Raw genomic sequence first — 18218 nt, forward strand, 5'->3', positions numbered from 1 at the left:
TCGTGGAGAGTATTCGAATTCTACTGTCCAGTACCACAGGTATTCGCTGTATGTATATATCCTGACGAAAGGAATGAGGGAAATAGAAAGGAGTAGAGATCAAGAGAAAGCAGAGTGAAATATCTTGATCTGATCCACTATCTATATGACCACTCACTACCTCCTGAGGTGGAGTATGCTTTAAGATAATTCAAAACTTGACTTGTCAAATTTGTATTAGTAATACTTATGGGTTTTAAAATGCCATAGAGAGATGCAACGTATAAGTCGTTCGCTATTAGCGGATCAAAAGATTCTATTGTAATTTTTATTGATTCAAGAAATACATTTAGGAATATAAAATATATTGTATGGTTTGTTATATGTATGAAATTAAAGTATATACAAGAAATAATACAGATATCGATATACGACGTTTATCTGATGACCGTATTTCACATTTTAGGTAGGTCGCGTCATATCGGCTCGTAACGGTTCTAGCGGTAGCCTGAGCGGTGACCGGTGATAGCAGTGACGCTTCAGTATTCATGATTTAGAAATTACAAGACTTATAATTAGAAAGACTTAAAATTCCGCAATTCTTTAATTTATCAAAGCAATTAGCAGCTTAGTGACCGGTTTAGGACCAATAGAAATGCGTTTCCGTGTTAAGTGTGAACTAAAATATATTACAATATCTCAGTTTTAACTAATTTTGAAAAGAATTGTCGCTTTTTGATGTTTGACGGGATCCAATTTACGACATACTGCTTGACCGAATTAATAAGTTGATTCAAGATAGAAGTTAATACTCTAATATTTGTTATCTTTTCCACTAGGAAGCACCATTCAGGAATTGTGGGAGGGGGGAAGACCTAATTCAATATGTTGGGGCGAGGGGCTTGTCATGAATGAAAATTTACAGACCTCTTCCCCAGAGAAAAGAAAAAACCAACGCTGGTTCGATTTTAACTATAGACCTGAAACTCTCCATAAGAACCAAAACAATACAGAAAATGAAAGAAAATAAGCCTTCCGGTTGTTACACAAATTTAATAATTATTAAAATATAAACAAATAAACATTTGCTCTTATTATTATTATAAAAATGTTTTTTAAAAAAAAGAAAATGAAAATATATGTACATACAAACAAAAAGGTTCCTTTCTCTAAGAAAAAGAAATAATAATAAATAATGGAGAGAATAAAGAAGGCAAATTAAGATGCTTAAAATCTTAACTTTAATGTTATAGAATAGACAGAGACAATCAAATAAAATAATTAAATCTCTAATTTAATACCAAATTGAAGAACATAAAAAATCTCCAAGTTTTAAAAATAAAATGACAAAAGGAGTGTCACCACAGCAGGTGGGTTGAAGAAAAATATATACAAGTCTCAGATATCTTCTCCGAAGCAGGCGCCGTCATCAATCATAAACAATTGGTGAAAATTTGGTCGGTGAGGGTCACTCCTGAGACTTTAACCCAAAGTTTAGCAGCCTGAAGAAAAGCCGGTAGGTGTAGGTACTAACCCCAGTACAGGTCCAGTACATCTAGAAACTCACCGTTGACTGAAATGGTGGCGAGTCGGTGGGTGAAGGTACCGAAAATCAACATAGATCCAATACCTCACAAAACTCAAAGTCGACTTACTCAACTGAATACTGGCCTTAACACTACCAAGGTCCATTAACATAACCAGGTCCGTACGCGAGGTCTATGTGTATAAATGCTTCATAATAACGATGCAAATAGACAAGAACAAATACCTTAAGTGTCTCTAAGTCATAAAAAAAGTTAAAAAATAAATAAAACCAATTGGATATAGATATGATAAAAATTCATAGAAATGGTGCAACATAACCTATAAATTCAATCCTTGTTCTTGAATCTTTATCAGAAACTTGGTTATTTAATTAACTAGGAATATAATGTCTTTATAAATGTATATTAGTGCTATGTTAAACCAAAACTAAATCGCTAAACTTAATTAACCTTGATTTAAACAAGTGTATTTATACCAAATTGGTAGGGTTTTAAAATATACAATCTTTAACTAAAGTTAGTTATTAAACACAAATATATGGATGCATCACAAGCACCCATTAATTTGTGCCCAAAAACCGACACTCAACGGGTCGGCCACAAATTCAGGCCAACTTGTCCCAGCCCATCCAAAAAACTCATCAACACGCTTTTACATACGTCCCTTTGCTCCATTTGGCAAACGTGAAGAGGCACCTTTAGAAAGTAATTTGAAGATGTGTGTTTTAAGGGCTGGGGTTTATACCATAAAGTGCGAAAAACTCTGCAACTTTCTCTCCAATGCGGTATACCCCAGAGGTAATGGAGAATTATCTTAATGACAATGTTACGGCGATCTCTACCGTACCATGGTGGAGGGGGGCGGATTTTCCTTTCAGTCTCAAGTAGAGTCTATGTCTCATTGCTCCTGTTGTTCCTCGGGGTGGGAAGAATAAATAAATGTTATTTCTCATCACATGAAGTCTTATTTCAAACACGATTTTCACCAATCTATATTCTTTTAAACACAGTAGGATTGCTCGTGTTTCTGTGGCTAAGGGAATACCTAAAAGGGCCAATCAAAGCACCAAACTTTGTCTTATCATAAGTCATTCAGCATATAAATACTGCTAATTTGTCCTTATAATTGCAGGGATGTTTTATATGATCCATTTATGATATTTCAATTTTATAATTTTTATCTAAAAAAAAAGATACCATTGGGAGATCTCATCTTGTCAAAGATTGTCTTTCTCTGTGATTATGTATTATATACAGTATTACTGACATTCAAGGCCGCTATTTAACTTAGTTTCGAATTTATTGTAAATTAATTAGTTTAATTAAATTTAAAATAAAACCTATTTATAAAGTTTATTATTGTAAATTTGAATTACATTCAAAAATAAGAATATTTTTATTGTTTAAAGTCAGAGCAGTCAGAAATTCGATGATAACAAGAGGATATTGAGAGGAGAGAGGATATTGTTGATTGAGTTCTACTTTGTTTTTGACAGTTTGTTATCCTAAGTAACCTCAACACTAGCTAATAACCGTATTTAGGGAATGAACATTTCAAAATTTGACTATTAAAAAAAAAAAAGCTATGTTATCGACAGTTTTTCTCCCAAAATTATTTAAGCATAAAGTGCTAAATTGATTTATAGTTTCAAATCTTCAGAGAAATGGTTAACTCAAAAGACAGGTTCATTTCAGGTCTTTATTTTAAAACCCTTTATCTACTTCCTTATTCTTCATATCATCCTATATGATGATCCTATAGGGTATGACAAATAAAATTAAAATAGCTTTTATGAAATATGACCATACAAATTTAAAATTTAGATTGTATAATAATAACACACAAAAAGAAAATAGGCAAAATGTTATCTATAAAATAAACTATTAACAATGTAATAACAAATGCTAAATTGGTGAGACGTCACAAAATTTAAGAAATAGAATGAATCCAAATAGAACAAATACTAAAAACCTTAAAACTATTAATACCACATCATTATCGAAACATAGCATAGAAAATAACCAAGACTTTAATTTTGAAGAAGTAAAATTTTAAAACAAAGCAGGGGATGTAAGAATTGGAAAATATTTAGAATCTATTTATATAACCAAAAATATAAAAGACGTGGTTAATTTTAAAAATGATACAGCAGGGCTAGACAGCATGATGTGGACATGATAAATAAAATAGATTTTTAAAACAATAGTAATTAGTAAGGTAATAAAATCAAATCAATACACAACATAAAAAATAGAGTTAAACAAATTCGCAAAGTAATGAAAATTAAGGGCTCAGTGCACTGAAATTTGGATATGCTCATGGAAAAGACCAATTTAAAAGGTAATTTATAAATATAATAAATAACATTAAATGTCAATAAGCACTTGAAATAAAAATGATTTTCAATTAATTAAATAAAAGAAATATGGGTTTTAATAAAAAAAAAAAAAAAAATAGGACTTATATTTAATTTAGAATATTTAAAAATGAGTTTTAATTTAAAATTACATATGTCTACAAATTAATAATAAGGTAAGGAAAAAATAAGAACCATAAGAAGGGAATTTGGCTTAATCTCAGAAACATTTTAACTTTGTAAATGGTCATAAATTAGTGAAGTGATTGTATATATAGTTAAATATTGAATTATATAAATTATCTACATTAAAATGCAATGTAAACTTAGTTAATTGTAGCTGTATGTTAATTGTAAATCTGTTTATTTCAAATATTTTTATTTGTAAAACTTGATAATGCTTCTGCCCAGCCAGAAATGTTGTTCAGGTGTATTAAGAAGTGGATAAAGTGTATAAAAAAAAACCCTAAAAAGAAATATAATAGAGTTTTAACAAATAAAACCCTGTGGAGCTTAAGTTGTAGGATTACAACTAATTATTTATGTTTAAAGACAGATTCATTTGGAAGAGAGTATGAAAAGTTGAAAAGAGGGGATAGAGTATGAACTGAGTAAGTGGGTATCAGGAGTTGATAGGATGATTGCTACCTCGGTTAGCCTTCGCCTTGCACCAATAACTGAATCTAAACCAATTCATCATAATAACTTTCTTATCTTTTTCCAATTTAAAAGATTTTAATAAAGTTTTGAGATTTTATATTGATGTTCTTTACGCCCATCTGAAAACTGCAATGGTTCAGTTGATACCGGATATTAACAAATGTTAGGGCTCTGTGAAGTAAGTTGTGTAAAGTAAGATCGTTTTCCTGTTAACCACAAAACTGATTAAACACAACCCATCCCTAGCCTATTCCCAAAAAGTCAATTTATTAAAATATAAATAATTTTCTTTTTTTTTGTTCTCGACAATTCCTTATATTACTAACTTTCCGCCTTTTCTGCGTTCATTTCGTCTTTTATTATTTTCTACAGTCACCTATCCTCTACAGGTCATTTTCATTTTCTGATCTCCATCATCACTATTACTTATTTATTTTATTTTATTCATACTTTTATTTATTTAGCTCAACCATACTTTCTACAATTTTCTGAACTTTCGTTTTCATAGTTACTTATTTCTCGCTAGTTTTATAATTTTACTCTATAAACCTTTAGTTTATAAAGGGTCTTTCATATTTAGTTATACATTCCGAAAACTATTTCCGCTTGGTTTAAGTATTTTTATGCCTGCTATGTAACGGACGCGATAGTCCCAACTCGCTTTAGATGACATCTCCCCTTTAAGTCAGTGAGTTTCTATGTCTTTTAAAAATATTTCTTCCTTTTACCCATTCTCATATTATTTTCTCTCTTGTTTCTTCCTTTTTCACTTTTCCGGACATTCTGTATACATTTTAGATTATTTTTTACTCATCTATATAACTTTGTATCTTTTATCGATTGTAACATATATTCCGTTTTCTTTCTTGCCCATTGTATCACAGATAACGTTTTCTTTCACACATTTTATAATTTTGATTTAATTTTCATTATTTTTAAACAATACTTACATATTTTATTATGTTAATCCAATTACTCATCATCTACATTTTATTTGGCATCTTTCATTATTGAGAACACTCCATGTTTCTTAATATATATATTTTTTAATTATTAATTTTGTATAATTCACAACCCTACAATATTGTATTTTATCTTCTATTGATATCAACTACTATCTACATAATTTATTGGTACGTATATTTCCAAGGTTATTTGTTAGTTTTTCTTTTCTTTTTATGTTTTTCTAAATTAGGGTTGTTATCTCGTTTTGTTTTTCAGCCCTGATGAAGGCTTTGAATTCAGGGCACAAAAGAAAAAAAAAATCGAAACGTCGGCACAAATAAATAAGTTTAGTTTATTTGTGTATCTTTGCTGACCATACCCTTGACCATCTTCTCCTCATAACATCGTTTTCTTTTAGTCGATTTCACATTAATACACTCGAATGAGATAGTTCATTGAAAAAAAAAAAAAAAAAATAGTCCAGTCCCTCAAATCTGGGAGATGTATCAAGAATTTTAAGAAAACAAAAAGTCAATATTTTTATTGACTGTCATAATTTTTACTATCTCAGACATTCACATTTCTTAATTTTTTATTTATGCATGTTGTAGCTTAACGGTGTTCAGCACCATATTAATCAGTATTTAACAATTTTAGACTAAATTATTATAAAACATTGCCACGAAATTGAATTATAATTTAAAATGTTTTTGGCATGAAAATTTTCAAAAAGATATTATCAAGATAAATATTTTGCTAAACACTGAAAGCAAAAAATATCAATATGCAGATATAAATAATTAAGAAATGAATCTGTCTCAGGTAGTAAACCTGATTAATAGTCAATATTTAAAAAAAAATGATTCATTTCTTAATTGAAGTGGATGGATCAACCATAAAATTATAAATAAAAAGATAATAATTATAAGATGTGAAGTCAGTATAATATTTAAAAATGGACTTAAACAGATGTAGTACAAATTAATTACATGGGCACACACACACACACATATATATATATATACACGGATGATTGACCGTTAGTTAATTTGAAGGAAGGAGATGGTCAGGGCTGCGGACAAGGAGGAAAAAAATAGTAATAACTATTTATTTATTATCTGCCGACGTTTCGATCTATATTGTCGGTCTTCAGCAGGGCTGCTAGGTGGCAGTGTAAACGGGGACTCTTCAAATTCCCTAGTGACCTAATGACCTTCGTCATTTGAGGGGTCTCTATTTACACTCCCACCCACCAGCCACGATGAAGACCTACAACGTAGGTTGAAGATAAATGAATAGTTTTATATTTTTTCTTCCCTCTTGACCAAACCACTGACCATCTCCTTCAAAAAAACACGTTACATATGTAATAATCCCCTTGTGGGGGTGAGGTGCGAGAAATGGTGTCTCGTGGACCGAAAAAAGAAGGAAGGAACAATCGGAAAGAAAGAGGAAGAGAAGGGGTATGCAAGGAAGTGGAAATAATGAATCATATTCGCGTAGTCTTTAAGGCCGTTCCGTCAAGAAAAAAAAATCATAAAACAGTCATAGTAAGAGTGATATGAGTTAATTGTTGAAGGCAATCCCTGGGGTTCCTGGGAAACCTTGGGTAATCAAATTTATTAGGCTTGCTACTAGCGCCGTGATTCCTGTACAGCATTGCAGTGAGGTATTGCGGTGAGCTGTCGTTTATTCTTCTCCAATAAGATTCTTTCATTGTGTATTATAGCTCATAGCTTGAGAGTTTGTAGCCGCATGAAGTTAAATTGATTCCTAAGGTGAGGTAAAAACGAAATGAAGTATACTACAATAATTGATTACCTATTTTTCAAGGACATTTACTGTCTCAGTTCTATTCTCTAGGTAAAAATATTAATAATTTTCTAACAGAAAGTCAAGGCTCTTATTTTTTTTTTAGAATGGGATATATTTTTATAATTCATATTCAAACATTCTCCTAAAATGAATACTTTTTTTTTGGCCTTGGGTCAATGACTGTAAGCCTAGGGAACACGGAATCATGCATGACCTCACTTTTGGAGGTAAAATCAGCACTCGAGGAGTTCAGTAGACTGTAGACAGCGACCTATTGTTAGTAGTAATAAACAATGAATAAGACATGGAAGAATTTAGTAATTACCTAAAGCAGAAAAAAAGAAAAATATTTTCTGAGGTCGAAAATAAGTTTCCGAAAACTAGATGAGTATAAAATATAGGATATAATATAGGAAAGCTAAGGGTTTTACAAATGTCTTTATTTAACAAATAAAGTACAGTGTAATCTCGGTAATCCAAACTAATTGCTGTAGAATGACTGAAAACTTTGCATTGCAAAACGTGTTTGGAAAAGTAGTGTAAAAAGAATTCAACAATACATAACTATTTTTATTTATTAAGTTAAAAATAAAAAAATAAATAGTTTTCTTTTACATCCCTAGTAATGCTAAGTGATGATTTAATTTGTTAAAACTATAAGATTGTTCATTTATATAAAATATAAAGAAGTATAAATAAAAAAAATACTCTTTCTATGAATTTACTTAAAACGTGACGAAAAAAAATTGAGCTCACTAACAAAATTTGTATTGATTGTATTTTTACTTTTATTAAATTAATTTTACAGAATCGAATGATTTATACAATAGATATTGTGTATTTCTAATTCCAACAAAACATCTTATGAACACTTCCATAGGAATTCGATTACCCGATATCGAAACTGTAAAAATGTTCACATTTGATTTTCGATAACTTGCCTATTATAGATTGGGAACATAAACATGCCCTTTACACATGTCTAATTTTATTTGAAAACAAAAATTTTATTTCTTGATGAGTTTTCTAGAAAAAAAGGAACTTTTTGAAATGAATTAATGGCTACAGTTTTTCAAATATCGATTCGAGTTCTTCTTGGAATACTAAACATTTCTGAAAAACGTATACTAGTGGGTATTCATGATGTTTAGTTTAACATGTCAGAAGGAAAAAAGTTGTGTTAGATGGAGAAATATTTAAAATATTGAAAATATCGATTCGAGTTCTTCTTGGAATACTAAAGATTTCTGAAAAACGTATACTAGTGGGTATTCATGATGTTTAGTTTAACATGTTAGAAGGAAAAAAGTTGTGTTAGATGGAGAAATATTTCCTCTCTTTAGCATGTAAAACGATATTAAATTTACCTGGTTGAGAACCTGTTGATAGGTCTGCTAAATGGGGAATGAATTAGCTCCTGTTTGGTTTGTGTTGTTTTGAAAGTTTTTTAATTCTAATAAAGTAATAAATACAAATAATAATTGGAATGTTCTGAAAGGATGGGTTACAAATCTCAAATCAAAGGTTACCTAGAAAATGCGCTGGGGGCTCGTCTGTATTTAGCATACAACATAGACTTAAAATTTGGCTGCTCACAATCCTATACTTATAATATTTCAAAATATACGTCAAAACGTTTGACATATAGCACATCATGAATACCATTCTTACTCCAGATAAGTTCAAGGCGATTCTTGTAACTGATTAATAAAACAAATGTCTAACTTTGTTTTAAAAGAAATTCGTTCCATTGATTTTTCTAAAAGTTTATCTTAATGACCTTTATTATTACTCTCTCTTACCTGATTGTGTATTATGTTTTGCTGTGCATTGCATATTCCTTAGCGAATTTTTTTTTTTTTTATTTAACTGCATAATTTTTATCTCTGTATCTAATCCTTTATGTAAACCCAAGATTCGTAAACATTGAGATGTGGAATTCATCATAGTTGGATTAAACCTTCGCGGTCAACCCTTTTTTTATTCAGGATTAGATATTGAAATCACAATACCGTCAGTTACCAATGTCTCAATCGAGTGAATAGGTAAAAATCAATTTTATCATGATCTACGAACGAAGAGGAGGTAGGAGAAAGTAAAAATGACGGTCATAAAAATTTGGAACCTTTTAGAAAAGTATATTAAACGAATTTCGTTTAAAGAAAATTTAAAGATTTCTTTTATTGATTTGTCACAAAATTCCGTCTTGCAGATTTATTAAATTTTGATGTATTTTTTTGTAGCCGCGTTTCAAATACGATTTTGAAACTAAAAACTTTTTTTAGTAAATATCAGCACTTGGAGAGGACGCTTGAAAAAATTGGAGAATGAAGTAAATACTAAAAGCAAAAATCTCAGATATGTGCGATTATATGTTTTTTCTCGTAATATTGTGAAGCTCATTTCCGACATTGGAGATATGTTTCAGATTTCTCAAGAAAATGGATTTCAGACTATTTTTTTTTAGCAAGTTTAATAAAAAAAATATATTAATCCTTTTCAAAATTTCAATAAATAGCTAAAGTATAAACAATTGTTTAATTTCTCAAAAAAATTAATTTCAGGCAATATTTATTTTAGTAATTTAAACTAACAAAAAATTTATTCCTCCCGAAGCTTCAAAATATAGCTAAAATAGAAACAATTTTGTTCGAATATGATTTAAAAATTATTTTATCCAACTTAAATCGTATGCCTGGTAAAGCTCTTGTTGATCGTCCGACTAAACGTTTTCTAGATCCATGAATGAGGACTAAGAGACAAAAAAATTCCACATTTTTACAAAGTGGACGAATTTGGCTATCCTATTAGACACGATTTAAGTTGAGTAAAATTATTTTTCAATTCGTGTCTAAAAAAGATAAAATTATAGTTGTTTTTTTCTTCGTTCCCCAAATATGGAACAGAGTCCTTCTCGAAATTTGGACAAAAAAATTCGAAATTCTGAAAAAAAAGCTCCGATTGTTTGTAAAAAAAAAAATAGGATCACAAATTTCATAATATTGCAAAATTTAATGCGAATCCAGGAGTGTATACAATAAATTAATAGAGGAAAACTGTAAATTTGTTCGATGATATAATAAATGAAATCCCTGCAATACATTTTTCAAAAAGTTTGATAATTTTTTTTACTATTTCAGTTCTGGCAACGACCAAATTATCCACTCGTGAATAGTGTTTGTTGCTGTAGTGCACTTACTCAACCTCCATTGGCTCAGTGCCAGGGACGCGGTGAAAGGCTTGTGTATATAATATCATAATAATGCGTAATATATGTGTCATAGCTGCTATAAAAAAAAGAAGCTTTTTTCATTTATTAATTTGTTTTTTGTGAGTTTTCGAATATTGTAAATACGCTATTTTAATGGTAATAAATTTGTTATTAACGTATATACGATTTTGGTGTGAATATTACTTATTGCTCAAGTCTTGTTGATAAATCAATGAAAAAAATAAATAAATAAAATTTTTTATTACTGTCATTACTGGCTTCTGTTACCTCCATTACGTTCGTAGAACATGATGGAATTAATTTCTACAATCATACTCGGAAATAAATCGTCAGCCATATTTTCATATTTTTTATCTGCCAATCTAATCCCCTACAAAAACCCTGGGATTGTGTTATGTCTCATATTCAAGTCTGCAATGTTTTGATTCAAGAAAATATTTATGTGTACACTCGTATTAGTGTCGAGAGCTAAATTTAATCATTGTTTTGACATCTGCACTCCTAAATTTTGGAATTTTAGAACCTACTAAAAATATTTTAAAAACATTATTCAAAGAGATTAATTCAAATTTAAACTCATAACCGCTATTTAGGGAGATCAGGGAACACTCCCCAGCCTGCCAGTGGATCACGATCAAAATTATTTTAGCAGCCTTTGTGATCTTAATTTTGAATTTTTTCCCCCTTAAAATGCAAGACCTCAATCCAATACTATATAATAGATATATTCCACATCCAATAGTGTTTCAAAGTCGATTAAGACTTAACTCAAACAAACTTCGTTCCAGTATTAAATTAATCTGCCCTAATTAAATGTTTAATTCTGGTTCACTCCCATGAATTTCTGATTCTCTTCTACTATTTCATTTTTTTTTATTATTTTAAAAACTCAGATATGACGACCCTATAGCGACCCCCAACATGGAAGCCGTTTTCTAAAGCTCATGTCATTTTGTTATTGTTTCAGGTTCAGCAATTCTATCGTTTCTTCCAATAGAAAAACTGAACTGCCTCTATAGACAATGGTATAAATGCTGTTCGAGTGTCCGATAATTTGATTTGATTAAATTTCAGTGTCATTAATTTGCTTAGTTAGCTACGTAAACAAACGATGCAATAAAATTTTAAAAAAAGTTTTAATTTATTTCATTAGTAATAGCGAAATAAATATTAAAAATAGCATGGACATAAATAATAAACTTGATGGGATGAGATATTAACAACGGGATATCTCTCTAAGTAGGGGAAAGGATAGTTTCTTATCGGATTGTTGGTGTGGGTCAGGTGTTGGAAGCCCCAAATAGCCCAGTATGGATCGCCCCGTTCCCCCACCCCCAACATCTGGGTCGCCCGATCAATAACATCTCTTGCCCATTTTACTCTGACGTCTTACCATTCATCCCATCTCCGCATTACACCAATCCAAGAAGCCCGAATGATACTTATCTATTATTTCTCAAAAGTATCTTTTACCCGTACGCCATTTCTTCCTTAACGCTTCATTAATACCTAAAATTGAGCAATTATTTTGAAAATAATCTTCATCGCAAGTGGGGAAAAATAAACATTTCTACCAATCATATTTTTTTCAAAATGGTGGCTGATTAGAGGGTTCATTTGCCCATATCTCTGTCTTCATGAAGATGGGGAAAATATGAAGTGTTCATAAAAAGAAAAAAAGAAAATGTTATTAAAATACACACATATAAAAAAAAAAATGTGTACTGCTACAACCCATGAAGGTTTAGGGGAGCAGTACTTTGTATGGAAGTGCTGTTACTAGACCAACGCATATGCAAGGAGGTAATATGGTCAGAATACGCTCGACCACCAGATTTTTACCCAATTAAGGGTACCCACTTTATGAGGCTAGGTGGACCCCAGAGTGCTCCCGAACCCACAAGGCTGACTCACAGCAACAGTGAAACCGAAAATAACTATCACAACCAGATTCGAACCCGAGTCCTTGGAGTTGGTAGAACATTATCTTACTAGTGAGTTACCTACTCCCATATAAATATATTATTAGTTTTAATATGTAAGAGTAAGTAACAAAATAGTGGCCGAAAAACTGAAAAGACTAAAAGTTTCGTTTATTTTTCATTCAGTGCTCAATATATTTACGACTTAATAAAAGTTAATATTTTAAAGTAGCATAAAAACTGTAAAATTTGAGTCCTCATACAGGCCACCATTACGTTCAATAGATAAAATACCAAAATGTTTCAAAGAGGAGCGAAATGAACAGTTTGCGAATTTATTTCGGCAAATACCATGGAAGCGTACACAGATTTTCATTATACATGTTTTATGGCTTATTCATCTAGCTTCAATTTGAGTGCTAATAGGCGACTGTATGTTTAATAGTTCATGAGAGATAGCTTTTCAACAAATTATTATTTTTTTTTTTCCAAATAAAAGAAAACCAAAATGTTTTGAATGTATTTTATAAAATATCTCAGGAACTATTATAAGTACAGATGGCTATTAGTACTCAAATTGAAGCTACAAAAAATTACCATAAATTAGTTTAACTAATGACTATCTATATCCGTGGCAATTTTCATGAAATTTTCCAGAATAAATTCACATAATGATTATTTTTTGTTATTTGGAATAGTGGAGCTCTATAAGGTATAGAATTTTAGCAGATTTATACAACTTTAAATCAAGTTTTATTAATTTTTATTGTTAGGTGGATTGCTTTAAAGTTATTGAGGGCTTAATTAAAAATGAACGAAAAGTTTGGGCTTTTTAGTATTTCGGCAACTATTTAGTTATTTATTATGTGTTTTAAAACCAATTATATAATCTTTTTCAGCGTGTAATTTTCTGGAAGTTGATATTTTTTTTAGGATTTAAAAAAATTTAAGATGGCGGAAAAATATTAGCTTAGATTTTTCTAGACTAAAACTATGTTAAAAATACCAATAACAAACGAAAAAATTCGAATCCAACTTTTTGGGAAATAGTGTTAAAAAAATTCCTGATTGCCAAAAACTCATTATCAACCTACCTTGTTTCAAAGTTCCTTAATCATTCTCGATTATAAAAATCCTAAACATAAAAAGGAAATAGACCGAACTATGACAGGTGTTCCCTCCAAGTGCTTTATCCAATGATAGAATAGATCAAACATTAAAATTATTTTTTAAATTTAAAACGACTTTTTTTTTCCTCTGAGCCGAATTATCGTCATAATTCAAATATTTCTTATATTCTTCTTTCCGACGTTTCGAACCGTCCTATTATATATATTATATTCATACCGTCCGTATTGAAAAAAATGTAATGAACTATAAATGTAATGAATTATATTCGTGAAAATAATGAATAGATAATCAATAACAATTTGTAACTGTTTTTCGAAAAAATGCTTGAAGATGGATGGACGGTTCGAATCGTTGGAAAGAAGAATATAATATTAATGCAAAAAATAGTAAAGGGATAATTATTTATGATGTTATATTAAATACCTTATTTTCTATTTGAGTTATTTTGACAGCACCCAGTCCTTTTATAAATAAAAAATGTTTGAAGTATGAAGATAATTCGCTAGCCCAGAGGAAAAAAAATCAAAGAATATAAAAAAAAGAAAATCACTAAATAAATTCAAATCATTTGTATAATTAGTGAGTTAAATTATTTCCATAATCCCCATCACACAGTTTGTGATTCCCTTTCTGTTATATTCAACTATCATGTGATAATTATTTTCACAAAAAGTGACGTGACAATGTACTGTCAGTATTTATTAATCAACATTCATTTATTATTCAATATAAATTTATAAATCAATGATATTACCAATCATTGGATAATATTGATATTTATATAAATAAACTCACCCCCTCCATTCTGTTGACAAAGGTAGGGGAACCTCCAGATATTACCGAGGCCAACCGAGTATCCAATGATGCTCAGCATGAACTGGACCTTGTTGTCCCATGCGGCCCTTTGGGGCTCCTCCTCTTGCGTAGCCATGGTCGTAGGGTAGCTGTTGAGAGGGGCAAGCTCAGTGCCCCCCTCGTGGGGTCTTCCGTTCACCTTTAGAAAGTCATAATCACCTAAAACAAAAAAAAAAGATTAAGTCTAGAAGCCCGGATGAGGTGTCATGGTAACGATAATTTGAAGACCCGAAAAGTTGGGAAATTGAAGATTAACGAACCTACTGCAAGCCACGGAAGTTGTGGTAAAACTTTATTCAAGTACAAGTCTGCTTTTGAGTCTATAACAACATATGCTTCGGAAACATGAGTCATTAATGACAGATTTCGTAAAAGGCTTTTAGCCATAGAAGAGGATTTTTGGAAAACATCGGCGAGAAAATCTAGGCGTGAAAGAATAAAAAATGCAAGAGCTGGTGGAAGAGGAAAAACATAACTCAGTCATAGAAGAAAAAAGAAAAAAGATTATGTTGGTTTGGATATGTTAAATGGATGTCTGCAGAAAGACTTCCAATGATAACTATGGAATGGGAAGCGGAAGGAAGAAATAAAAAAATATCTAGAGTAAAATGGAAAGATGAGTTGAAAGAAAGTTTGGTGGGACATAGCATCAGGAAAGAGATTTAGGTAAAAAAAAACACTATATAATCAATTTTTAAATCGATACTTTAAATGTATTTTGGTCTTGAACTCCGTATAATACGGTATGGTGTATCTGTTCTTCGTAGTTCGTGAATGTAGCGATCAAAAATTTTTATATTTCAAAACATAATAATTAGTACGGATATTATATAAGCTAATTTTACAATGTGGTTTGATATAAGTAATATTTTTCAAAGATTGCTTTACTCACTTTTAGTAAATATTTTCAAGGTAAGAAAGGAAAGGAGGCAGGTGAGAAATGTAAGATTCTTTTTAATTACTTTTGGTATTATTATCTCTTCGAGAGATTATAACGTCGTCGTATATAGAAGAATATTTGTTATAAATGTTTTAAAGGCAAGACTAGAAAGAGTACCCAGAGGTCGGGAAAGGCAAATCTACACTATTCCTAGGTTTGTCGAAAATTCGATTCATGCAGAAGAAAAATAGAGAAAGAAACTTACAGAGAATTTCAGGTTTTATTATTATTACCTTAATGATAGTTGTATAAATTATATATATAAGTCGAGGTTGTACAACACTCCCCTACAAAAAATAAAATGGCAGCACCTATGAACCTTTTTTTTAGTTTTAGAGCTTAATCCCTATTTTATTTTGTTTATAGCAGGAGGATTAATTATATGAATCAGTCATATTCTAGTCATTATTTGTCAATAAGGTTTTGATGTTTTTTCTTGATTGATTTAAATTCCATCTTCAGCCGTTTTTTACTTTTTTTTGCCTCTGTACTTTTAATTTGTCTTTTTTGTATTTGTACTTTTCTAGATATATGAGAAAAATGAATAGGAATAATAATAATATAGCCTAATTATAAAAAATTGTTAAAAAATAAATTTTAGGGATGTCTATTCCTTCTGTTACATCTCTGCCACGACACACATATGACCGTGAATTAAATGTCTGAAACACATTTTAGTTGTACAAAATGTGACCTTTGAACTGAAGAGAATCATAATAATAACTTTGTTCTCATTAAAACAGCCAATACTCATTATCTATACCAATCAATAATATAGTACATTTATTTCGCCAGAACTTGAATCAGAACTGAACCCACATCATGACATAAAGAAAAATTACATATTTAGGCTAAAAATCCTTTCCCGAAGAAATCAAAGAGCTTCTTTCCTTGAATAGTGGCATATTTGACAAATAAAATATTTGAGGATTTTATTTTGAATAGAACGCATTCCAAAGATAGAACCGTAGATTGTTGTTATTTTCTCTACAGATGTCCTTCTCCAGACTATCTCGTAGCTAGTAGGGTTGTCACAAAGTAACCTCAGATTATGGTGTAATGTTTGGAGAAGGTCGAAGACAAAATTTAAACAAAAATAGTTTAGTCAGATGTCCCACTGTTCAAACAAAGTAGCAATATTAACCTGCAGTTCTCGATTGAATTTGTGAATTTTGTTTCCCTTCGGCATTCGTCCCACTGCATTAAAAAAAACATACCAACGATAGCAAATATCGACAAATATTTTAGTTTCCAATTTCACCTAATCATTGATAAATGATCTGATAGGTGATAGTTACAAAACTGTAGATACAAAAATTTAACAATTTTAGTAAACTATAGGACGGACACTAAAAATCTACATAATCAATATGTAATATAATAATGTAATGTAATAGTATAATGAATCACCATTAATCAATGGCCATGTAATAAGAAATAATCACAGCAATCAAAATGAAATCTGAATTGACAAATTAAGTTTGTTAGAAACAGAAAAAAAATCTGTTACCCTTAGAACATTACAACCTTTTAGACAGAAAATTTCAAACAAGAAATAGTTATTATTTTGTTGCTTTAAAAGTTAGTATTTTAGGGTTTCTTCAAGTGCAATTAACGAATATTAACTCTTTTCTTGACATAAAAACAACAGTTTCACAGACTATAACAAAACCGTGTGCATAAGATTGCGATTGAGAGAGATCGGGCACGCTCGGCGTGTTCCATTGGTCCATTAGTCTCCAATTATCTGGTTTCTAAACTACTGTCTCTATTTCTCCTATTATTTATTATTAAATTGTTTCATATATTTTTATTACTGTTAAAAATGCAAAATAGTTAATAATTTCAAATAAATAAAATTTAGGGCACATTGGAGGAATATTTTTTGAAAATTCGGTATTCAATCCCTGTAAAACTATTTCAATGAGGATTGGATCTTGCCAATATAAAATATAATTTATTTTCACATAGATATATTAAGTTTAATCAAGATTGATAGTGGCGGCAGTAGTTTATGGAAAGTTGCACTTTGGATAAGTAGATTTTATCGAAAAATATGCTGTAAAATGTCAGACATAGACCCGCCTTTAATGTTTCATTTAGTTTTTGAGCGAGACTGAACAACCATACGCAGAGAATATTTTGGGAAACTTCCTTATTTGGACACAGGGAACCTCAAAACGTGCATTTCCGCCTAACGCTCGAATTCGAAATTTTGCACAATCGCAATACTTCCCCTTGCTGTATATTCTCTAAATACGTATTACATAATTTTGTTCTATAAAATTAATTATTAGAAAAATCATCTTCACTATTGTTTCCGTCAATATGAAAAAAATACTTCTTACCATTGTTTAATATTAAATTATTAAACTTTTACTTAGTAGCTTAAAATTATTTTTATGGTCACACATTCGATCACATGAATGTGTGACCATAAAAATAATTACCAGTGCCTTCAAGAGGGCGGAGTGGGGTGGCACAGAGGTAAGGCGCTGTGTAACTAACTTCAAGGACCTGAGCTTGAATACGGCGGTGGCACATAACTATTTATTCTGTTACTGCACCGTGAGTCAACCATGTGGGTTCTGGAGCTCTACTGTGGTTCACCCAGCATTATAAAGTGGGCACTTTTAACTGGCTATCATGAGCTTACAGTGCAGCATTATATACTATTACTATCATGAGTTATAGCAATTGTGGGTTCTGGAGCTCTACTGTGGTTCACCCAGCATTATAAAGTGGGCACTTTTAACTGGGGAAATATTTGACAGTTGAGCATAATCTTGAAAAGATCACTTTCTTAAATAACCGCTGTTCTAATTACAAATTAAT

The 18218-nt window shown here is 30.6% G+C and overlaps 1 protein-coding gene across 1 annotated transcript in view; it reads right to left on the minus strand.

Annotated features, from left to right (window-relative positions):
* LOC106677184 (sodium-dependent neutral amino acid transporter B(0)AT3) overlaps positions 1-18218 on the minus strand; it is an 80500-nt gene that overhangs the window by 29198 nt on the left and 33084 nt on the right. The window contains exon 2 of the mRNA XM_014414939.3: positions 14384-14602. Within this exon, the coding sequence (XP_014270425.1) occupies positions 14384-14519 (136 nt within the window). The 5' untranslated portion in view covers positions 14520-14602. The remainder of the gene's footprint in view (positions 1-14383; positions 14603-18218) is intronic.

The sequence above is a fragment of the Halyomorpha halys genome, unplaced genomic scaffold (assembly GCF_000696795.3).
Source record: "Halyomorpha halys isolate HHAL.00 unplaced genomic scaffold, Hhal_1.1 Scaffold90.1, whole genome shotgun sequence".
Taxonomy (NCBI): Eukaryota; Metazoa; Arthropoda; class Insecta; order Hemiptera; family Pentatomidae; genus Halyomorpha; species Halyomorpha halys.